General features: G+C 39.1%; 1 protein-coding gene across 1 annotated transcript in view; it reads right to left on the bottom strand.

The window, feature by feature from the left end:
* Nucleotides 1-15561: 15561 nt before the first annotated feature.
* The window catches only part of LOC127438035 (calcium-binding protein 7), a 50877-nt gene continuing 40183 nt past the window's right edge, over nt 15562-26255 (bottom strand). The window contains exons 4-5 of the mRNA XM_051693301.1: nt 16011-16161; nt 15562-15692 (exon numbers count right to left, since the gene is read on the bottom strand). Coding sequence (XP_051549261.1) covers nt 15562-15692; nt 16011-16161 — 282 coding nt within the window. The remainder of the gene's footprint in view (nt 15693-16010; nt 16162-26255) is intronic.

Genomic DNA, 26255 nt, shown 5'->3' with positions numbered 1-26255 from the left:
GCCCTGGGTGTTCTGGAGATAAAGCCTGCACGAGCTCCACAGCTTTGTGAGGCTGTATCTCCCAAACTGGACTGACCACAGACGCTGGGCCGGTCTGCTTCGGAAGGGCTCAACTCGTTCTTTCCAACGAGCCCCTCGGCTTAAAGCAGAGCCCAAAGGGCCTGGATGAATGAGCAGAAGTGGAAAAATGACAAATGACAAAGTCAATGCATTGGGAGCAGGTGTGCTCCATGGTCACAGTGACGGTGACTGAAGCCGAGGAGGGTGGCTCCCCTCGGCTTGACAACATGCCCCAGCACTGTGGATGTGCAGTTTAAACAGGGGTTTGATTAATTATCCTATCAGGAGCAGGTGAGCTCCAGACCCTCACTGATAGTGAGTGAAGCCGAGGTGGGTGGTGCCCCTCGGCTTGAAGCAGAGCCCAAAGGGCCTGGATGAATGAGCAGAAGTGGAAAAATGGCAATGTCAATGCAGTCGGGAGCAGGTGTGCTCCACGGTCACAGTGACGGTCGCCGAGGAGGGTGGCTCCCCTCGGCTTGACAACATGCCCCAGCACTGTGGATGTGCAGTTTAAACAGGGTTTGATTAATTATCCTATCAGGAGCAGGTGAGCTCCAGACCCTCACTGATAGTGAGTGAAGCCGAGGTGGGTGGTGCCCCTCGGCTTGAAGCAGAGCCCAATGGGCCTGGATGAATGAGCAGAAGTAGAAAAATGGCAATGTCAATGCAGTCGGGAGCAGGTGTGCTCCATGGTCACAGTGACGGTCGCCGAGGAGGGTGGCTCCCCTCGGCTTGACAACATGCCCCAGCACCCTGGATGTGCAGTTTGAACAGGGGGTTTGATGAATTATCCTATCAGGAGTAGGTGAGCTCCAGACCCTCACTGATAGTGAGTGAAGCTGAGGTGGGTGGCGCCGCCATTACTCTGACACACGTATGCTATTTTCCATTGAGAGCCTATTATGTGTGTTTGAGTACTTTTAAGTGGGATTTTATCAAAACAATCCAAAAAATTGAAAATGCGTTGTTGCAGGGTCATTTGTAATTATGACAAGAGTTATCTAGAGAGGATACCTGCAGTGTTTTTTCTTTCTTTTCTTTTATAATCTTTAAATATGGAGAAGAGCATGATTTGGATTAAACTGTGTCAGCCCTCATTCCCAAATAAACAGATAACATCTGCAACGACACCTACATTTGCTCCAAGGTGAAATAAAGCTAATAAATGAATGTTAATTATTTTATGTATTGATTCAAGTATAGTAAAAGCAATAGTAAATAAACAGTTCACAACATCAAAATTAGTGTGTTATGAGATGTTATAAACAACTCTGTTCGCTTATGCTAATATTAGATGTGTAATCACTATTAAATGAAGTTTTTTTCTTTTCAAGTGACTGTATTAATCGTTTGCCTTGATTCTGATTCAGTCTCCACAGTTTTTAATCAAATTACTGTGTAATTTATCAATTTATTTTCCAAAAACTTCAGATAAATATGCATAACAATGTCACTCTTCATACCAGCCAATGTAATCACATTATCCATTCCATTTATGAGAATATTTGGCCAAAAACTGCATCGTTCACGGCAATCTCCCATTTATTCCAGTGGGGAGTTCTGCAGAGCTTGTCAGAGCGAGCAACCATAACCAGGGGGGATGGAGCTTAGCGAAGGGTCTTCCTCCGGAATTTTACCTGAAAAAATGTGCAAAGATTAAATCTACAGTGCTTCTTAAATACACAGAGGCATTAAAACTCTTCTGGATTTATACTTTTAGTTGATACAAGATAAAACTGATATACATAAAATATATATATATATATACACAGTGCATCCGGAAAGTATTCACAGCGCTTCACTTTTTCCACATTTTATGTTACAGCCTTATTCCAAAATGGAATATTAAATTAATTATTTTCCTCAAAATTCTACAAACTATACCCCATAATGACAACGTGAAAGAAGTTTCTTTGAAATCTTTGCAAATTTATTAAAAAGAAAAAAAAAAGAAAAAAAAATCACATGTACATAAGTATTCACAGCCTTTGCTCAATACTTTGTTGAAGCACCTTTGGCACCAATTACAGCCTCAAGTCTTATTGAGTATGATGCTACAAGCTTGGCACACCTATTTTTGGGCAGTTTCTCCCATTCTTCTATGCAAGACCTCTCAAGCTCCATCAGGTTGGATGGAGAGCGTCGGTGCACAGCCATTTTCAGACCTCTCCAGAGATGTTCAATCGGGTTCAAGTCTGGGCTCTGGCTGGGCCACTCAAGGACATTCATGGAGTTGTTCCGTAGCCACTCCTTTGTTATCTTGGCTGTGTGCTTAGGGTCGTTGTCCTGTTGGAAGATGAACCTTCGCCCCAGTCTGAGGTCCAGAGCGCTCTGGAGCAGGTTTTCATCAAGGATGTCTTTGTACATTGCTGCATTCATCTTTCCCTCGATCCTGACTAGTCTCCCAGTTCCTGCCGCTGAAAACTTCCCCACAGCATGATGCTGCCACCACCATGCTTCACTGTAGGGATGGTATTGGCCATGTGATGAGTGGTGCCTAGTTTTCTCCAGACATGACGCTTGCCATTCAGGCCAAAGAGTTTAATCTTTGTTTCTCATGGTCTGAGAGTCCTTCAGGTGCCTTTTGGCAAACTCCAGGCGGGCTGTCATGTGCCTTTTACGGAAGAGTGGCTTCTGTCTGGCCACTCTACCATACGGGCCTGATTGGTGGAGTGCTGCAGAGATGGTTGTTCTTCTGGAAGTTTCTCCTCTCTCCACAGAGAAATGCTGGAGCTCTGTCAGAGTGACCATCGGTTTCTTGGTCACCTCCCTGACTAAGGCCCTTCTCCACCAATAGCTCAGTTTGGCCAGGTGGCCAGATCTAGGAAGAGTCCTGGTGGTTCCAAACTTCTTCCATTTAAGGATGACGGAGGCCACTGTGCTCATTGGGACCTTCAATGCTGCAGAAATTTTTCTGTACCCTTCCCCAGATCTGTGCCTCAATACAACCCTGTCTCAGAGGTCTACAGACAATTCCTTGGACTTCATGGCTTGGTTTGTGCTCTGACATGCACTGTTAACTGTGGGACCTTATATAGACAGGGGTGTGCCTTTCCAAATCATGTCCAATCAACTGAATTTACCACAGGTGGACTCCAATCAAGTTGTAGAAACATCTCAAGGATGATCAGTGGAAACAGGATGCACCTGAGCTCAATTTTGAGTGTCATGGCAAAGGCTGTGAATACTTATGTACATGTGATTTTTTTCGTTTTTTATTTTTAATACATTTGCAAAGATTTCAAACAAACTTCTTTCATGTTGTCATTATGGGGTATTGTTTGTAGAATTTTGAGGAAAATAATGAATTTAATCAATTTTGGAATAAGGCTGTAACATAACAAAATGTGGAAAAAGTGAAGCGCTGTGAAAATTTCCAGATGCACTGTGTATATATATATATATATATATATAATTATCTACAAGGAAATGTGCTTATGGAAACAAATCTCATATGAGAGAAAAGTTTGTCTCCTAGTCTCTGATTTGATTTCTCATGATGCTTTTGTATCTGTCATGCTGTAGAAATATAGTGGCAGCTCAGTTGCTTTGCTGAAAAACACCTGGCATTGGGAACAAAGAGACACAATCAAAATGTTCCCATCACAGTGCAGTCAAACACATAATACATTGTATGCATATTCCATATTACTTTACCTTCTGTCTTTGATTCTTTTGAGTCTAGACATTTAGTACAAATTATTTAAATGCACTTAAGTGCCTTTTAATATTTTGAGCTATGAGCATAGATACAACAAATTGTGTGGGTTGTTGAGGAGAGGTGTGTTTTACTTTTCTAAGCGATCAGACTTATTTAAAGAGCAAATAGTTTTCCTAAAAATTGATGTCCACATCTGTTTTTAATTTTTTAGTTTTAAGTAAAACCAAGCTATAGAAAGTCAGATTTTTTTCATCAAATAGTTTATTATGTGTCCAGGAGTGTTGATTATTCATGTTTTTGAGACGTTACAGCTGATTTTCAATAAAGCTGAATTAATAATTCTTATTAAATGTAATGGCTATCATCATCAAATCACTCCCAGTCATGTTAAAATTAATTTTTGCATTATACAATTCTGAATTTATGTAGTGATTATCATTGTCTCATGTCTGCCAAACATGTTGAGTGGTCCAAACATCATCTGCAGCCTGAAACTGAACTTTTGGTCAGATTTTAGGAGTGAGTGCGCTTAGCTGCATAGAAAGCTATAGGATGCACTCTTGCTCCCTGTTTAATGAATAACTTAACCTTCAGTGTGCTGTCTGTCTGCACTGGTCTCAGAACAGTTAGAAATTCACCTTATTTTATTATGTCATGTAATGCGGTTTAACCTTTAAATGACAGTGTAGAGTCTTGCGAACAGTATTCAGTCAGTTTTAATTCATTTAAATTATGCGTTGCGTATAGCGAAGCCAAAATACATCCACACATGTGGACGCGGGGTCGCATGAGGTTAAAGACAGACCATGAGCTCTGACGATGCTAATAGATGGTATAGGCTTCTGTTGAAGCCATCATTCCAGGTTATTTAAACTTCATTTTTTAAATTGTGTTTAATAGCAGAATTCCTAGTAAATAACTGCACTATCAGTGATCCAGCAGAAAAAGATCCACCAATCTGAGAATCACGGCCAACAAAGTGCACCAAACGAGCTCATCAGCGATCGCCCACTCCTATGACGCACTGCGAATGACACAAAGTAGTGTATTTTCCCTACACTCTCAAACTACGTTTGTATATATCTAAATATTTTGCAATATTCATTAAATATATTAATTGTACACTCATAATCAACAACTTTAAATCACTAGTTTTCTATTTTTCCATAATTTTTTATTAGATTACGTACACAGTACACAACCTTGTACCTTTGTCTTTTTGTTCAATTGTCAAATAGTTTTTTGCTTCAAACCAAAGGTTGTAATGATGTGATTCACTTTGGAGCTGTTTGGTTTGGTTCATGGCTTAGAACTCTTTTATAGGATTTTAAGAAATCCCTATGGTTGAATTGAATGGGAAAAATACTTCCAGAACCAGGACGGCTGAAAAAGTGGGTGGGAACTGTTGCAATCTATTTAGAACCCCAAATGCTAGAACTGCAGCTAAACATGGACAAGTAAGCAACGACGTAGCAATGACCAAGAACACCCTAGCAACCATCAAGCAATGCCCTGGCAACCACCCACAACACCCAAACGTCGTGGAGGTGACATTTGCAAGGGAAGTATTTTCTTCACAAAATGTAAAACACTAGTTTTCTATAACCCGCAGAAGAGAAATGAAAAAAGAAAGGGGACACGGGAATTAATAGAGAGTGCTTTCATCTGGGTGTGGAAAAATGCCAGAAATAGATTCATCCTTGCTGCCACTTAACAGATTAGAGTTAGAATAGCAGACACCCATGATATCAAATCCCATCAGTGCTATTTATTTATGGTCTAAGAACCTTGCTTAAAAACAGCCTAAGCTGGTTTGCTGGTCTACCAGCCTGACCAGTCTGGTGTTCAGCTGGTTAAAGGTATTGTTCACACCACTTCCTTTCCATTATATTAGTTGAACTTGAGTCTAGATTTTTTTTTTTTGTCGTTGTTTTTTTTTTTTTTGGCGGAAGAACGTGTTCGGTCTAAATGGCCCCTAACTAGTTCGACCAGCTGGTCATCGAGCCCGATCAGCTAATGTTCAAAACCCCTCTAAGACCAGCAAACCAGACTGGCCTGACCAGGCTGGGAGAGCAGACCAACAAACCATCTTAGGCTGATTTAAGCTGTTTCTCAGCAGGGAGTGAAATATTACTATAGTATTGTGAAGCTTGCACCATCAGAAACCTAGTGTCAATGGCAAGCACATGGACTGTGGTTAAAGTCGTTCCATTGGTATTGATTTTCGAGAATCTTATAGTTCTGACCCCAAGCTCTTTCATCAAAGGCATAAATGAGAGCCGTATTAAAATTCTGACCATACAGAAGGTATGTCTGAGTTCTTGGGGTCAGCACACACCGATCCATACCTATTCCACTGGAGATCATTGGAGCTCTGTACTGAAGCTATCTAGGACTATATTATTATATTTTTCACAGGTGTAACTCATATTATTTTAAACTGCAGTGTCATAAGTATCCATGCAATGCACAGTAACCATTTGTCAATCCATAATATGTAGAGATGCTACACCTGAGTAAATGTAGGTATAATTTAAGGGATCAGAATGTAAATTTTAAATAAAATATATATATATATATATATATATATATATATATATATATATATATATTTTTTTTTTTTTTTTTTTTAAATAGTTTAACAGTCACAATGGAGCTTTTTGCAGTCTGTGAGTCTGGCTAGAAAGTTTTTGCCCTTGAGAATGACTGAACAACAGAGAAGAAGAAAAAGAGAGAAAAAGTATTTTTACTCTTTTACCTGAGTTTGATATTGAATCAATGCGCGGCTTTGATTTGTCTTCTTTATGCACTCTATTATGAGATTGATCCAGCGGCTGCAATGAAGCACTAAAGCCCCTTTTTAAAGACAGACTAAAGCTTTTTTCTGTGTTTATTAACTGTAAATGTCCACAGCTAACAACTTTGATGTTAAATTTGTTCTGTGCATTCTTTGGGATTAGAGTCATTGGCAGATACATTTTTCTGTTTGTCCTTTTTTGTTTTCTTTTAGTTCACTGTAGTTGAAGAGTAGATACCCATTCATTTCCCTAACGTTGGCTAACCTGTTTTTAAGACATTACAGTTGGCTTTTGGTTAGGTACTGTAGGCGTCTGTTCAGATGAATCACCATCTTAATTGAGTTCTGTTCTACTCTATTCGTTACCTTTACCGGTCCTTGACTCCCTGAATATCAAAACCTCCCTTTAATGATAACCTCCTATGGCTAAAATGGATCAATCTCTCTGCTAGGTAGAGTTACAGAGAAAAAAGTGCAAGAGAGAAAGAAAGAGAACGAAAAGCATTAAGGGAAAGGATATAGAGTCTGCAGGTCCTAGTTTGGACTGAAAGTATGAGACTGTACTAAAATTAGGAAACTGATAGCATCATATATCTAGAACCTGCAGTCAGTATACTGGCAGTTACCTCATAGAGATATTGGGATTTTCATAGAAAAACAAAAATTGCTTTCAGATCAAGACTGCTTCAAGTCTTGTTATTGCAGCAACAAGCAATCGAGATTTTATCAAAGGATTATAAAAGACAGATTTGTAGTTATCAAATTCGGTTAATGAACATACAGTTATGATTAAAACACAAAAGGAGAATCTTAATGCTTCTCTGTTCCATACAATGACAGTTCATTGTGACCACGTCTGTCAAGTTTCAAAAAGGACTGTAATATAAACATAAAAACAAGAAAGTAGTCTATGGGTTTTCAAATTGGGATTGCTAGGTGGTCCAAGGAAAATGTCAGAGAGAAAAAAGTAAAATAAATAATTAAAGGTTTATCCTCAGGTTTATATATCTAACAGTACTGTAATAGTGGGGGGATAGCATAAACTGTCAACTTGAAACAAAGTAAACTTGTGGTAAGTAAATAATGACAGAATTCAAATTTTTGGGTGAGCTATTCGTTTAACACTGTGTATACAGGCATGCAAGTCGACAGGACAAAACCAGAGTAGAGCTCATTGCAGCTCATTGACTTTAACTGTAACGTTCTAGTTTTGTCTTGTTGCTCGCTTGCAATGCAGATGCCATATTATACTGTTTGTGAGCGAGTCTTCAAGAAATCCTTGCTTTCATGCATCTTTTCCATTGTAGTTTGGTATAATCTTTATTCATTTGGAGTACAGTACAATGTCACAGGAGGATACATACATTTTGTGCACTCCATAAAAACACTTCACAATGTGAAAATAATGATTGTGTAAGGTTACATTTACTCTCATCAGAGAGTGTGTTATGAAGTTACACTAATAAACATATGTATGGCACATTGATTATCCACTTTCAAAAATATTTAATCCCAAACTAAAGTTTATATTAAGACCTGATTGAAACATAGAAATGCCATCACTGTAAACAACACTTCTATGATCTTTAAAAAAATTGGATAAGGCAAAGTAAGAAATGTCACAGGACAACATTCAGCATACTGCACTCTTGAAATCTCAAGTATTCAAACAGGTGAAAGCAGAGCCAAATACTTGTTTCCATTAATCTTTTTATACATAAAACTTGAATAAAGCCTATGTCATACAGTATATTGCCATCTCTTTAACAAAAATAAAGGTTAAGTCTTATAAACATCTTGATAATTTATGTAATACAAAAAAAAAAAAAAAAAAATCTGGCTATAATAAAAATTATTCTAATGTGAAATTACTAAAAATCTATTTTGATAAAGTCCTCTACAAATAATAAACTACTGGTCTCAATGATTAATGAGAAAAGAGAAGCAACCCTTTTTCACATTTCATTGTTTGGTACAACATATATTCTCATTAAAATCCACAGTTATATATGCAATATAAATACTCTATTTCCTCATTAGGAAAGATGACGCAAACAACAAACTTCATAAAAAATGTATGCTTTTTCAGATACCAGTTTCCATATTGTCTAGTAGACATAAAATACTTAATATATGTTTTAATACATTTATAATGAACATTTATTTCAATGAACCATATACAGTTGTACTTTGAATGTCCCATTTAAACATGAAACATATGATTCATATACAGTTGTCCCCCAGATAACAAGCATTTATGAGCACATATAATTTGTTTCTTTTTAAGAAATGTTGATAAAGAATAAACGTTTTAACACATATATTTGTGCGCTCTTGTGACATTACGCAAGGCAGCATCTTTTTGCATTTTATTTGACTTGGTTCATTTGTCAGCATCTCCAGAGTAACTCTGTTTTGTCAGTATCAGGTAGTAATATAGTCACCCAAGTTGTTAAGTGCATAAGCCAATTTTGAAGCTAAATTTATAAACAAAAAAATTTCTTACAATTAAATCTAAAGCTAAGAATAAAACAATGATGTGCTTGTAAATGCTCTTTGCTACATGAGTTGTTTTGAATAATTAATCATGTGTGATCAGATTTTTAAAGAACAAATAAAACAGAGACAAGGTCACCTGCCAATCTGGTTGTGATATAATGAGAATTCCCTTATTAGGTTGTGCTTTGATATTCTGGACTGAGTTTTAAATAATAGGTAGATAACTTTGCAATAAGGTTGTATAAGTTAACTTTAGTTTCATAGTTAGCATGTTCTAATAATGAACAATGGTTTAACAGTGTTTAATAATCTCAGTTAGGATTAGTGTATTTACTAACACATTAATGTTGTATACTGCTGTATACTGTATTTTAAAATTAGTTAATGCATGTGAATCAGCTGATCAGCGGGAGAGCAAGATAAAGGTGAGCCAGAGGCGCCAGTTCGAGAGAAGGAGAGAGACGCACGCGGCCATGCTGCATGTGTGTCTGTGTTCGTTATGTTTAATGTTGTTTTAAGTTCATATTCATCATTAAACTTTTATGTTGACTGCTCAGCTGGTTCCCGCCTCCTCCTTGCCCGTCCTTATCTGTTACAGTGGTGCTGAAACCCGGGAGGGAGTAGGGATGCGCTGTCACGGAGTCCTCGCCGCTGCCATCTGCCAGGGGAGCAGCCGCGGCCATCTGACTAGGGACGGAGGGGTCGCTGCCGGCTGCTGAGAGCCGGAGGACTCGCTGCCGTCTGCCGGGGGAGGAGCGAGCTGGCGTCTGCCAGAGGGCGGAGGAATGGTTGAGGACAAGGCGACAGTGCGTCCTGGAGCTGGCGAGCATGTTCTTCTCTCTCTCTCTCCTCTCTCTCTCTGTCTCCGCTCACCCTTTCCCTCTCCCCACGCCTCCCCTCGTCTCTCCCCCCAGGTTCACAGGAGGCGGGGTGGACCACCAGCTGACAGAACGGCCGGAAGGGCAGCGTCTCCCCTCCAGAGATGGGAGGGGGAGTTGGTCAGACCAGTGGCGCCCCGCCCTGAATCGGACAGGGGAGGAGTGTGACGAGGAGGAGGGCGTGGCTGGGCTGTGATGATGCATGGCCGGCACTGAATTAGCTGATCAGAGGGAGAGCGAGATAAAGGGGAGCCGGAGGCACCAGTTAGAGAGAGAGAGAGACGCACGCGGCCGCGCTGCATATGTGTCTGTTCGTTTATGTTTTATGTTGTTTTAAGTTGATTTATATCATTAAATTTTATGTTGAAGGTTCAGCCAGTTCCCGCCTCCTCATTGCCCGTCCTTTATCTGTTACAATGCATTATTAACTGGGATGAACTATCCCATACAGAAACCTGATATATGGTAATACTTTAAATGTAAACACATACATAATATCAGTTAAATTAATATTATCATCCACAAGTGTATTTATGGTTTCCATTGATATATGCAACATATATTTCAAAGCAATACAAAAAACACAGTGAAACAGTAGTACATTTATAAATGAACATTAACCAAAAATAATAAACGCTGTAAAAATATTGTTCATTGTTAGTTAATGATACCTAATTCATTGAATAATTGTAGTGTATACAACCTTATTGTAAAGTGTTACAGAATAATATGCTCTCTTTTTAAAGATAAGGCATGTAAACATTTTTGATATTTGGTCTTGGTGGCCTTCTTGTTGCTTCAGAACACATTGTTAGCATTCCCATTTATATTAATGAATAAGGAATTATGCAACCTGTGCATTGTTGTCCTGTGACTCCTCTTTGACTGACACTTGATTGTAGTGCTTATGTGCGCTCTGAGACGGGTGTTGCCATCCATTGCATATTTCATTTATACCTGGACTTTCAAATGGATGAGTTATATGATATTGTAACTAACAGCTAAATAAATTCAGGCCCTGGGCAGAGTTTAAACTTAATGTTATCCTGGAAAATGCCATTCAACAGAATGACACACTTACAGCTGTTAGATATTCAAACCTTGACATTATTATTATTTTTTTTTTCAATATTTTTGCATATTCACACTTTAGATGCTCCATTTGTGATCAGCAAATCAAACTGCAAGCAAACTGCTATATATTTTTCCCAGGAAAACATTGAACATCAGCACAAATGGAACATTCATATGAAGGAACAATATATTTTGAACGTGAATCACTGATGTAGCACAGTGTTCTCTTTAAGGTTATATTAATACACATATTCCTTACACTGTAAAACAAATGAAAACATCATGATCATCTGTTTATGTTTGGCGATAAGCTTAAATGGACATCGATTTGGTTAGAAAGTAACCATTAAACCATTTTCTGATATGTCAGAAAATGGTAACACTTTACAATATGGTTCACTTAATGCATTAGGTACCATAAACTAACAATGAACATTTTTTTTACAGCATTTATTACTCTTGGTGAATGTTAATTTATAAATATACTACTGTTCAACGTTCATGCATTAACTAAGATTAACATATACAACATTTAATGTTAAAATGTATTAGTACATGTTAAAATTACCATTAACCAAGATTAATTAATGCTGTTAAATGATTGTTTATTATTAGTTTTTGACAACTATTGCATTAACTAATGTAAACATGCAACCCTATTTTAAAATAGTACCCAGAAATATTACTTTTATGATGTGTTTTACATAATTATTTGGTATAATTTCATGCCAGTCATGTAATTTAAATTAGAAAGCTCCTAATTATCAGAGGTGGGTAGTAATGCACTACATTTACTCCGTTACATTTACCTGAGTAACTTTTTGGAAAAAAATACTTTTAGAGTAGGTTTAAAAAGTATTTTTACTCAGACTCAAATACATTTCTAATGAATTTTTTTTACTTTTACTTCTTTACAATGGGTGGCGTTCCTGTCTTTACATTACTGGGTTTAATTTGAGATTATTGAATGGGAGTAGTTCACACAGCTGCACGCGCTGAGCCTCGCCTCTGTCACAGACTGTCACTCAATCACTGCTGCAGCATCAAGCTCTTTAAAGTGAAACACTTTCTTTGCTCCGCAGAGTGAAAAAAAAAAAAAGAATAGTTTCGTCATGCAATGCCTTAATTTAACACCAAGACAAGCTGATATTTCAAGATTAAAATCACAGCTCAAATTTAAGGCAGCACACTGAGGTAAATTTAGGCTCTAATCCTAACGTGGGCTTTTCTGTGTAATGAGTTGGTCATTTTCAGGGTGATAATGTAACTGGGCTCTTATGACACCAGTTTTTATGTGTATTTTTAAATCAGTGCAGCCATACATCAGTGCGCTTTCTCCTGTGTCCTGCGTGTCATGAGCAGTATTTACGCATTTACCCCATGCATTCGTGGGGGTACTGGAAACTATCGCAGCTACTTCAGGTGGATTAACTGTATAAATCCATGTAAATATCCAAGTTAAGTGTCAATCACTGCCATTCGCGTGATCGACAACTGGAGCGCGAACAGACAGCATTTCTGCGCGTGCATAGCGAGGCGCGCGCATATGAGATGTGCGGGCGCGAGGCAATAGTGTGGCGAAGAGAGACTGGCTGTGTCTGCAATCGTTCACTCATTCACTATTTCCTATATAGTGAATGGCAGTTAGTGCACTATACCTCAGCAGTAAGTGAACGAAATAAGTGAATTCAGACACTGACGTATACACTGAGTATCGGCGCTCTGGGGCTGTCGCAGAAACAACGTCACATATGAAATTTTAAAATACTTGGGCCTTACTTGTTATTCTTATTAAATAATATATTATTACAATTAATCTTCATTCTTAGTCATTCAGTCATTTTTAATATATACTGTGTGTTAATATAAAGAGTAAACACATTTTATCAAATAAAGAGTACATTTTAAAATGTATATATATGTTTTGTCTCTCTGTATGTTATTATGTTATTTTAATCAAGTAATGATTTGTCAAAAAGTAATTTACTACATTCAGCATGAAATAAAACATTGCAGGAGTGAAGGAAGCAGTAAACTCCCAGCTCGTACGTCTTCCCTGTGGTGGTCTGTGGGCAATTAACCATTGTCAAGTGTACATCAAATGTACACTTGAAATTAGAGTGCATTGTTGGTAATATTGAGTGAACAAAAGTAGGGAACGAGTGGCTCACTCAGAATTCAGACACTCTTACAAAATGGCAGACACCCGAAACAGTGCACTATATAGAGTGGATAGGGGGCGGTTTCAGACACAGCGAGTGTTCCACGACCGGGGTTGGTGCCCTACACACTAGGCTGCATATATGCATTAAGAGAGCGGTGGTACTGCTGTACAGAACTAATTATCTAAATACTTGCGACACTGAAAACTGTAACTACACTGAAATAAGAATCCACACAGGACTTTAAAAGCTATGAAATAGTGAAAGACGGCATTAATAAATCATGATCTTGCTTTGGTTTATATTTCAGCATTATATATAATGTCCTTGTGGGATATTTTCATGTTTTCATTACTAGAAATGTTTCCAAACCTCTCTTATTGACAAATTCATCCAGATCTGACAAGAGCCCTTAAAGGGATAGTTCACCCAAAAATTACAATTCTCATTATTTACTCACCCTCATGCCACCCCAGATGTGTATGACTTTCTTTCATCTGCTGCACTCAAATGAAGATTTTTAAAAGAATTTCTCAGCTCTGTAGGCCCATACAATGCAAGTGAATGGGTGGCAACATTTTAAAGCTAAACAAAATCACATAAGTCAGCATAAAAGTAATCCATAAGACTCCAGTGGTTAAATCAGTATCTTCAGAACTGATGTGATAGGTGTGGATGAGAAACAGAGAAAAATGACAAATATTGATCTGTTTCTCACCCATACCTATCATATCGCTTCTGAAGATATGGATTTAACCACTGGAGTCTTATAGATTCCTTTATGCTGCCTTTATGTGCTTTTTGTAGCATCACAATTTTGGCCTACACAGCTAAAATATTCTTTTAAAAATCTTAATTTGTGTTTGCAGAAGAAAGGAAGTCATCCATATCTGGGATGACATGAGGGTGAGTAAATGATGAGAGCATTTTCATTTTTGGGTAAACTATATCTTTAAATTGATAGCTAAGCCATAATTTAATATTCTGTCATAATTTCCCTACGCTCATGTTGTTCCAAACCAGTGTGATGCTTTGTATTTTGTGGAACACAAAATATGTTAGACAGAATGTTAGGGACTGACAGTCTCAGTCACCATTCACTTTCAAAATATGGAGAGAAAAAAACACATTCACTGAAAGTAAATAGTGACCAAGGCTAACATTCTGTCTAAAATCTCCTTATTGTGTTGCATGGAAGAAAGAAAGTCATACGGGTTTGGAAAACATGATTGTGAATGATGACAGAATTTCCATTAATAATAATAATAATTCTGTAATACATGTTAAATGTGTATTATGTAATGGAATATAGGGGAGTTAACGTCCATTATGTCATTTGTGAAAGTAAAGAGTTACTCACTACTTGAGTACTCTTTTAATTGGATACTTTCTTACTCTTACTCAAGTAATTATTTATGTTAGTACTTTTACTTCTACTTGAGTAATTTTTTTTTTCTTTTTTAAGTAATTGTACTTTTACTTGAGTACAGTTTTTGGCTACTCTACCCACCTCTGCTAATTATCTCTATGAGATAACTACAGTGCAAATGTTTGCGAAAGTAAGCAAAACAGTTACATTTGCACCAATGAACAGTGTTGATCATTCGAAAGTAAGCCTGAAAATGCATAGTACAGTATATTTCAGGTGAAAAGAAATTCAACATTATAACATTACTATCGATCCATGTAAACCCCTTAAGTTAATAGTTCACTAGCGGTAAAACATCACTTTTGGTTGTTTCACGCCCCCTTTGGCTACACAGGTAAGAACCCACAATAGTTACTCGACAACACAAGACAAACACTGCATGACATGAGCATGCCCTAAACAGCCCTTATTCTCATGCAAAGGGATCAGTAAATTGGATGTTGTATTTCAGAAATGGTCTCCTCTCCTCCTCCAACGCTTCAAATACATGAGACAGGTCTTTGTCTGTAAAATTTGTTGTGGGATCTAATATATATTGTAAATGAATCTATGCACAGCTGAGCTCTACTGGTGCGTCCAGACTATTGTAAATCCATGCATCATCATGCATCGAAAAGAAGAATCCTTGGTTGGAGATATCCATGCGTCTAAATTTGCCATAGCATCCATAAGTCCGTAACATTTGTACTAATCAAATGCTCCAATGAGTTTTGAAACACCTTTTCTCCTTTCTTGTATTCTTTAGAAGTGTTTGAGGATTTTGTTTTGTTTCTCTGCAGGTAAGAAGGGTCAGACATTGATGCGTATGTGTGCATTACATTTCAAAACTGTCTATGAAAAGTTTTGTCCAGAGGAAGCTCCAAAATATTTGAGTCATAACAATTGGAATTCATGTAAAGAAAATGAGCTGTTCTGCTGCTTCAGTTTGTGCTCTTTTTTTTTTTTTTTTTGCCATTTCTGTCATTGGTGTATGTTTACTAGGCTGTGATTGGTCCACTTGGTTACTTCATGCCACTGCGAAGCACCTGATTGGCCGCAATGAGCATGACACTGATGATGAAAGCAATCGCAAAGGCGCAGATCAGACTCTTCCTTACGCAAGTTTGCTTCACCTGTTGGGTCGGACTCTCAGCTGAAAAAATGGAGAGAAACAAATGAATGAGGTGAGAGATAGTTTGGAGGGGATGAAATGGGGATGAATGGAGAATTATGGCACATTTGAATATTAAAAGTTAGAAGTATTGTAGATACTACAGGATCCACTTCAAGATGCTTGGCAATGGTTGTAAGATGTTAAGTAGTCATTTAAGATATTAAAAAGAACCATTGTTCTATTCCATAAAGTCATTTGTGCAGCTGTATAACATTTTTATGACAAGGGAACTTTAACTTAAGTTTAACTTGCATTTCAGCCAGAGCTGTGCATAAAAAGAAGTGAAAATATTCTTACTGTCAATGTCAACCTGGCAGTCCTCAGGATTTTCAATGTGGTTCTCCTCTGTCATGATGATATTCTCAATGTCCTTCATAGACAGATGGTCACAGAAAGTGTCGTACAACAGTCTCTTCAGCTCTTCCACAGTCAGTTTCTGCATATCACACTAAAACAGAGAGACATAACTGTATCAATAAGACCATAAGTGCACAAACCTCTTCCTCTGTCATGGCCACAAATGTCACATTTTAAGCCAACTTTGTGGCCACAACTTGGACAAACTCTCTTTAAATCAGCATAAAATCAACATGAAATGGCATTTGCATCCCATTTAACTTCCACGATGTGATGTATTTCCAAGTAAAGCAGGGTCTTCAATGGGAAAACATGTGTAGTGGGTCTTAATTTTATCCATCAGAAATTGATTGAATTGTGTACACAATATAAATAAATAATTGACTCAATAACCATAACACCTGAAAATAAATAGCTTATACTCAGAAATGTATAACATTTTAAGCTTTACTTAATTTGCATTAATGTGTGCAACACAACATATTAAAATTAATTGTATTAATTATAAGGTGAAGTTAGAGTAATACATAAAGTAAAAGAATAATTGTGAGTTCCTTGAACTTCTTTGGCTTAAAAATTCATAAAATTAAGATTTTTAAGTATTACCAACTCAAGCAATCAAGTACAGTACTGAGGTTGTGGGGAATCCCCATAAACATTTTTTATTTTTTTTTCTTTAAAAAAATTGTTTCAAGAGCGGAGCAAGTTATTCAAGTTATACATTTTAATTCAAGATTACAAAGATCAAAACCTTTGGAAGAATCACCATATGGTTCTTACCAATTATATTCAGCTCGACTCACTCAAAGACAAGCAGAGGAAGAGTGTGTCATGAAATTATTAATGGCTCTTTCTTAAAGTTATTATCTGGCATTGCAACAAATCTATATTGAAAGGTATGCATATGTGTAGATTTTTAGAAAAGATAGAAGACCCTTAAAGCTACTGCAAGACAAATTTCATCTGTTTTGCTAACTTCAGCCACATGCCCCGTCTCCAAACCTCTGCCCTTCAAAAACATGTCAGCCAACCCAATGTTAGCAATCCTGAATGCTTAAAATCTGCTTTTCTGTGTTCCATTCAACTTGAAAAGTCAGATTTTTCAACTTCCATCCTACTTGGAAAAGTGCAATGGAATGCCACTTGCAGCTGGACTTCCAACTTGGAAACAGGTGTGTAAACCTTCGACTTGATCCCGAGATGCAGGTGCATGATGTCACGCAAACATGTTGGCATCCAGGGAGATGTATAGAGATAATGACAAACATTCACTTTTAATAAATAATATCCATCAATGAGCCACAAATCCAACATTACAAGAAAATAGTACTTATTCATCAAACATTTGCAGAGACAGGAGTGTAAAATATGTTAAATTCTACATTATATTGATAATCGTACACCTGTAGAGCAAATGCTAGCATTGCAGAATTGTTTAATAATTTGGTTGGTACTGTAGGAGACATCTCTGCTGACAATTGCATACCTGATAAGTTAACGGGAGCATTGTCATTTGTTTTTTTTAACTTGGGTGTTATGTTTGATAGCAATCTGTCCTTTGAAAATTACACTTCCAATGTCTGTAGAACAGCATTCTTCCACCTCAGAAATATTGCTAAGTTACGACACATGCTCTATGTATCTGATGCTGAAAAGCATGACCTCAAGACAAGATTATTGTAATGCTTTACTGGGAGGATGTCCTGCAAGTTCAATAAATTAGTTAGTTTAAAATGCAGCAGCTTAGAGTGCTGACTAAAACCAAGAAATATGATCATATCAGCCCAACTACAGTACATTGGCTACATGTAAAGTTTCGTATACATTTAAAAATCCTGCTTATTACTTACAAAGCTTTGAATAGTCTAACTCCTCAGTACTTAAACAACCTTCTATCACACTATAATCCATCAAGTTCACTATGATCGCAAAATTCTGGCCTGTTAATATTACCTAGAATATCAAAATACACAAAAGGAGGTAGATCCATTTCCTATTTGGCTCCTAAACTATGGAATAACCTTCCTAGCATTGTTCGGGACTCAGACACACTCTCTCAGTTTAAGTCTAGACTAAAGACTCATCTCTTCAGTCAGGCATACACCTAATGTATCCCTCAACCCGTAGTTATGCTGCATTAGTCAGGTCTGCCGGAACCGGAAACACTTATATTCTACAACTCCAATTCCGAAAAAGTTGGGACAGTATGAAAAATGCTAACAAAAACAAAAATGAGTGATTTGTAAATTATAATCACCCTTTGCTATATTGAAAGCTCTACAACTACACATTTTATGATGTTTTACCGTGTGAATTTCATAGTTTTCTTTTTTTTTTATGTACAGTAATTTCAAATCAGATGATTGCAACACGCTTCAAAAAATTTGGGACAGTTGAATGTTTACCACTGTGAAACATCACCATTTCTTCTAATAACACTTATTTAGCATTTGGGCACTGAAGACACAAGTTTGTTATGTTTGGAAAGTGGAATTTTCCCCAATCCATCCATTACGTAGGTTTTTAGCTGCACAATTGTAAGGGGTCTTTGTTGCCATCTAATGCACATAATAATGCGCCACACATTCTCAATTGGAGACTGGTCAGGACTGCAGGCAGGCCAATCTAGCACCCACACTCTCTGCTTACACAGCCATGTACTTGTAATCCAGGCAAAATGTGGTTTGAAGTTGTCCTGCTGGAAAATGCAGGGACGTCCCTGGAAAAGACGGTGCTGGATGGCAGTATATGTTGCTCCAAAATGTGTACTTATCTGTCTGCATTCATGGTGTTCTCACAGATGTGTGAGTTACCCATCCCATGGGCACTGACACAGGCTATTTTTCTCCATAAACTAACATCTTTCCACAGTCACTTATAGCTTGCTCACTGGGGGCTTAAAGACAATAATTTTAAGGCATGATTTTCACTATACAAGTAAAATGACTTGAATTGATGTCATTTTTCAAGCATCGGGCAATGCAATGCCTAATATGTTGGAGATCAGAGATTTCAAGTCAGAACATCCCTCTTCCGACTTTGAATGGAATATAGTATTAGCATTATCAATCATCTCAAAAGCAAATGTCCGGCTGGCCAATGACCACTTAGAAGTTTGCAGTCTTTGCTGAGGGGCACTTGAGCAAACACTAATGGGTTTTATGAGACTAATCATTCTAGAGCCAAACTAAAATGACGTCATGACAATGCTGATTGGCTGATGGAACCACAAGAAGGTGCACAATTGCCAAGCCCTTCACTAACGACTATCCATCCAGTGTATGAGGTGTGACATTAAAGAAATATATATGTAAATCAATTTTATGCTTTTAAAAGCCCTAAAAATGTATAAATGGTCAAATATTTACTGTAATATGATATCTGTAATTTATATGTTTGCAAAAAAACAAAAACAAAAAGAAAGAAAAGTATTTCTTTTGAATTTGTCAGAAAGAAAACAAAAACGCTATTTAGAATGGACGACAATGGATAAAGATGCTTTTTGGCAGAAGAATGGTATAGTTATGGCATCTACAGTACCAGCAGGGTTTAACTGGACCATGCTAACCAGTTACACCTTGACTCCTTGGCACAAAATGATGTATACAGAGCATTTCTGATTACATTTACATTACATCATTTAGCAGATGCTTTAATCCAAAGTGACTTACAAATAAGGAACATCACAAGCAATTTATCATTCAAGAGCCAACAATATTTTCCAATTTAGGAGGGCTTCAGCCCCCCTAAAATTCATCTCAGCCTAGAATGGCCAGACGTCCCATTTTTCCCGGGACAGTCCCGTATTTAAGCACTTTTTCTAGTGCTTATTCTGAAAAAATCGTGTTTTGTCCCATATTTCCCCTCTCCCATCGCCTGTGTGGCTTTCTCAGTCAGGTGAGTATTCTAATCAAAGGTAGCCAAGAATACAGCTTGTAAAACTAATAAAATCGCACTGTGTTATTTGAAGTACATGATTGGATTAAACTATCCAATCACAATCCCCTATCAATAGATGCCCAGTTAGTGAACTGATTGAAGAGATAGTTTGAAAGAGCACACAGATGAAATTGTGGATGGAAAAATGTCAAGGAAGCATGCATGTACATTTAGTGAGGATCTTCAAAAAGAGTTTACATTTCTAAAAAAGGAGTCACAGGCAGAACCTAGTAAAGTGAGGTGTGAGATCTGTGGAGCTCGCTTTTCCATCACCCATGGAGGCCACACTGACATCGTGCAGAATGTTCATACAAAAAAGCATGTGGATGCTGCTAAAAGTAGGTGTGCCACACCAAGTATTAGTGATTTTTTTGTGAAGCAAAGTTCGGAATCTGACGAGGTGCACGGAAGTGAAGGACTTTTTGCTTATCATTCTATTGTGCACGGCCATAGTTTTCGGTCGGCTGACTGCACTGCGAAATTGATCAAGAAACTGTATGATCTGAAATTTTCTTCTGCCCGCACCAAATCTGAAGCTGTCATATGCAACGTACTCGCTTTTGTGCAGCTGGACTTTCAGAAATTACTGCAGCATGGCAACACACATTTTCTCTCTCTTGGTCCAGCTCTTGAAAGAATACTACACATTTTCAATGGTCTGCATGCATACTTGCTTTCTCAAGAAAAATGCCCAAAGTTTCTAAGAGACATTTTCAGGGATCCTTCCACTAAACTTTGGATTGGCTTCGCACTCAAGCAAACAGCCACTTTTAACCGTGCACTGGAGATAGTGGAGCAAGACCACATATCAGGCACAGAAGTGGCTTTGCACATTTATGACCTGAGAAAAGTCTTGCAGGCCAGGCTGGAGGAATCATTAATACCCTCTGACATTAAAAAGCAGTTGGATGCCCTGGTTGAAGCTGGTTACATGCGAGCGGATGATTTCTTTTGTGCAGTGAGAAAGTTTTATTCAGCATCGGTGGATTACCTCCAAAATTGGAGTCGCTCATTGGAGAAAACAGAAAAACTTGAGAGGGCCCTACTGAGAGACATCCCAGAGTGGAAAGACATTCAGAGCAGCCTCGAACACTTCTACTCCAGAATCCCCGCTCTCAGTTTGATTGACGAAACCACGCTTTTTTGTTTTATGCCTGCCTGGTACATGTGCATCTGTGGAGCTTGTGTTCTCATTCTCAATGCAGCATGGACACCGGATAAATCTCAACTCAGTGTAACAGTCATGAAGGCAATGCTTTTCGTACATCTTAATTTTGGACTGGACTGCTCTGCATTTTACAATAAACTCTTGAAAGACAAGTGCACACTGAGAAAAATTGCTGCCAGCGAAAAGTACAAGGTGACAACAGTTACAGATGCAGATGCACCCTCTACTTCACATTGATCTGTGCCTAGGTAAGGATATGTCAATTAAATTTTTGCTGGGAGGGGGCTGTCCCGTTTTCCACAAGCAGGAGTCTGGTCACCCTATCTCAGCCCCCCTTAAAAATTTGTGACTTTGCAATCAACATGCAAGTGTTTTAAACAGCAGCAGCCACAATGCTGCACTTGTTTGAAGCACGAGGCTGCTTTTCCCACCTGTAAGGACTGACTAAAGTGCGCACCAATAGCATTAGAGTGCCGGCTGTGAAGGAGGATATCATTGGTTTGACCCACTGAATGAATAAACCACATTGCCTCATTTGATTCATGAATATTTTAATCGATTTGAAGGAGAGGAGGGATGTTGTTCGTTTAGTTCGGTTAGCTCTTTTAACAAGGAGTGAAATGAGCTGGATAAATTAAGAGTAAAACAAGTGACTAATGACATTACAATGACATCAGGACGTAATAAAAACGTCATGGTTACTTTCGTAACCTCAGTTCCCTGATGGAGGTTCGTAACCTACGCAGGGCGAGCAGTACTGCCAACGACTCGAGGCAGTTGATGTGCCAACGCAGCCGCGGGCCAGTCCAGTGTGCCCATTGCATACAGCGCCCCAGCCCATCTTGGAGGCGTCTGTTGTAACCATGACGTGCCTGGAGACCTGCTCTGGGGGGACCCCTGCCCGTAGAAATGCAAGGTCTGAAGAGGCGGCGACAGATCGGCGTGATGGCCACGCGATGTGTCCTGTGGTGCGATGCCCATCTCGGGACTCGAGTCTGAAACCAGTGCTGAAGCGGTCTCATATGCATCAACCCGAGCGGTGTGGCCGCCGCTGAGGATGCCATATGCCCTAGGAGCCTCTGAAAAATTTTCAGTGGAACCGCTGTCCTCTGTATGAACACCTTCAGGCAGTTCAGCACCGACTGTGCATGCTCGTTCATGAGGCACGCCGTCATTGAGACTGAGTCCAACTCCAAACCTAGAAAAGAGACGCTCTGAACCGGGGGATGGAGTGGTCTGATCACCAGCTCCAGAGAAGCAGGTCTCCTCGCCCCTGGGTCGCCCGTCTCAGGGGCACTTCGAAGCCTTCCTCGGGTCCTTAGCGGCCAGCCGTGAGACGTGTGGCGTCTGCTTCCTGCGTTGGGCTCCACGCCAGGGCCGGACCACGGGAAGGGCTGCGGCGGAGCCGGTGTTGTTGCTGCAGGAGGACGCCCTTGGCGATGAGCAGACGTGGTGTGGGATCTTGGATGTGTTGTATGGCCTCCATCTGCTTCTTCACCACCGAGAACTGCTGGGCAAAGTCCTCGACGGTGTCGCCGAACAGGCCAATCTGGGAGATGGGGGCATCAAGGTACCGTGCCTTGTCAGCCTCTCAGATCTCAACCAAGTTGAGCCAAAAGTGGCACTCCTGGACCACCAGGGTGGACATCACATGCCCGAGAGACCGCGCCATGACCTTCGTCACCCGGAGAGCGAGGTCGGTCGCCGAGCGCAGTTCCTGCATCAATCCCAGGTCAAAACTACCCTCGTGCAACTCTTTTAGCGCCTTGGCTTGGTGTACTTGCAGGAGAGCCATGGCGTGCAGGGCAGAGGCGGCTTGTGCAGCAGCACTGTAGGCCCTGGTCGTCAGGGACGATGTAAACCTACAGGCCCTGGACGGGAGCTTCGGGCACCCTATCCACCTGGGGGATCACCGAATACCCCCTGGCCGCTCCACCATCGAGGGTATTGAGAGCGGGGATGCTGAAAGTCCGGGACCGGGCAGTAAAAGGTGCCTCCCACGACCTTGTCAGCTCCTCATGCACTTCCGGAAAGAAAGGAACGGGGGAGGGGCGTGGCCGTGGCCAGCGCACCGAGCCCAGGAACCAATCGTCGAGCCACGAGGGTTCAGGGGAGAGTGGAGGGTTCCACTCTAGCCCGATGCTCGCGGCCGCCCGGGAAAGCATGTCCGTCATTTCCGCATCGGCCTGAGACTGGGCGACCATTCCCGAAAGAGGAAACCCAGTCGAAGCTTCTGCGTCCGACTGGACGAGCCCTCTCTCTGATGCTGCGCTCGATAACTCATCGTCTTCCCGGGCTCCGAACAAGAGGTCGAACTCGAACTGAGACGAACCGGCGGTCTCGTCCGAGCGCCCGACCAGGGCAAGCGAGCGTGCCGGAGAACGGGAGGTCCGTGGGGGGATACCCGGCGGAGGTGGTCCCATTGATGTCCCCAAATTGCCCCCAGTGCTAACCGATGCAGCCCCAAAACCCGTAGGTAGAAGGAGCCGCTGGAGTGGCTTGCTTTCTTACGAAAGCAAGCCGCGACCGCAACGTTGCCATGGTCATGTTCTCGCAATGAGGACATGATCCATCCACGAAGGATGTCTCCGCGTGGGCAGCGCCCTGACACGTAAGACAGCGATCGTGGCCGTCAGAAGCGGAGAGATAATGACCACAACCAGGAATAACACACAAACGGAAAGGCATCTTTAAAAAGACATTCCGTGTGTGCCACTCTTTTTGTGAATGAACATATACTCTTTTAGAATATACTCACTTTTTCGCTCTGCCGAAGCGCCTAGGGGCATTCTCTGCACTCCACGGGTGCAGAGGGGGAGAAGCCACTGAAATGCGCCGTAAATCCAGCAGTTTTGAGGTGTGTCTTTGGAGGGAAATTGAATTCAGTGCACTGAATACAACCGCTCGGATCCAAAGAGAAAATCTGAATGAGTGGTTGCATACCAGCTCCTTTTATACCCGTATGTCCAGGGGAGTGGCATGCAAATTCCACTCACCAATTCCCATTGGCCTTTTTTCCAAAAAGCAGAGGTGTTTGGGGCTCCCAAGAGTGACCCCTAGTGTCACTACATCGACACAACGTCAAGTGAGTGACAGATAGGGAACTTGTAATTACTTTTAGGCTAAACATTTTTTTTTTTTTTGTACACTTAGAAGGTCATGCACATCAGTTCACAAAATGATATGCTTTGTTGTCATATGTGGGAAAACGCTTATGATATTTAAATATATGATATTTAATCATTTGGTTAATCCATTTTTGATAATTGAATTAATGTGTATGCAATATGCAATGATCTAAAAATGACAATGTATAATCAATGTACTATGAATAACTGCATTATGAATGTTATTCAGTATGATTCAGTATGATTCAGATATTTAATCATTAATTTATTGATTTAATTATCAATTAACTCAGTTTAATAATCAAAGTGCAAATCAATGGAAAAATGTAGCTTGGCTTCTCTAAGGAGAATTACAGCCTCTTTCTGTTAAACTCTGTATGACTCTAAATGAGATGTGTGTGTGGATACTAAAAGGATGATTTAATGTCTGAGACAGGAACTGCCTGGTGTCTAAAAAAGGCAGATGATATATGTGCGTTAATTAGTGCTAGAAATGAGATGAAACATGTATGTGGGTGGACATACAACTCTCCATTTTATAAGAATGTGTGTAACCAACAACTGTAACAAGGGAAATCATTTAATATACTAATCAAATTAATGCAGAAAGTAATGATAGTTAGTCAATATAAAATATGTAACCATATGAAGTGATTACAGTGTGTTTTATACATATAAAATGAAATAGTCATGCTTTTGCCATCACTGAAGCAAGTTGGGTTCAAGGGTGACCAGCTAGAAGGGAGACGGCGAAGATGAAACTAGGGAGGCAAAAAATGCATGATTCTGAAGTGTAATTTTAGATGCTCCATGGAACACCTCGGCTTTGTTACTCTGTAATAAAAGTCTATTTTTGGAATCAGAACTTTGCGCCTCCGAGAAATCTTTGACTCAACTGTGCTTCGATGGCTGTTTTGGGGAATCTGCCACGACAAAGTCTCTCAGTAGACATGCTGATTTTAATAAAGTATAATTAGACTTGTTCTGGTGGTGAACAAGGTGCTTTATCAATGGTTTAATGACTCACTCAAATAACAAAAAAGACGTTCATTTGTTGAATGAACTGGTGTAAAAGTATGATTTACAAAAAATGGTTACTGAACAAATAAGTGAACAAATCTGAACTAATCTTTTATTTATATATGTATATATATATTGAAATGAAAATCTCTTTTCAAAGTGATTTTCTCTTGAACTAATTCAAAAGATTCGAGTGACAAGTTAATGACATACAGAGAAACATCATCCGGAAGTAATTCACTCCACTAAATAACGACCAGGCTAAACGTGACATTTACTGTAATAATGAGTTTTTGTGGTGTTTGATATAACTTTAATCTGTAGAATGAATGCATTTTTTATTAAAGGAAAAAAAACGTTATATATACATATATATATATATATATATATATATATATATATATATATATATATATATATATATATATGTATATATATATATATATACAGTATATTCTTTAAAGTTTTTTTTTTAAATGGTTTCAGTATGTTTTTTTTTTATAATTTAGTGTGTATATAATAGAAAATGACAATATTCTGAAAGAATATTAGCTGGCTATCTTGAATGATAAATCTATCTATTGATAAAGAGGGAAAAATATTAGATGTGCACATCTAATAGTGTCATTGGGGGATGAGCCCCCCTTAGATTGAAATCCTAGCATCGCCCTGATTTGCAGTATCACAACACCAAATTTTAGGAGTAAGCTAGAGTAGTGAAGTAGAGGTGCAAAAAGTACAGAAAGAGAGCAATTAATTTTATATTTTTTTATATGTTTAAATAAAGTGCCTTTGTTTATCGTTGTGGTTTCTTATGGATTGAAAGGTTTTTAATTGGCTAAAACAGCAATCAAAATGGGTCACTTATAACACATTTAATATGAAATATATAAAAGAATATATACCAGATTTAATCTCTGTTTTGCACAG

Source organism: Myxocyprinus asiaticus, chromosome 4 (genome assembly GCF_019703515.2).
Source record: "Myxocyprinus asiaticus isolate MX2 ecotype Aquarium Trade chromosome 4, UBuf_Myxa_2, whole genome shotgun sequence".
NCBI lineage: Eukaryota > Metazoa > Chordata > Actinopteri > Cypriniformes > Catostomidae > Myxocyprinus > Myxocyprinus asiaticus.
The sequence above is the reverse complement of the archived record's forward strand: the minus strand, read 5'-3'. Positions and strand labels throughout refer to the sequence as shown.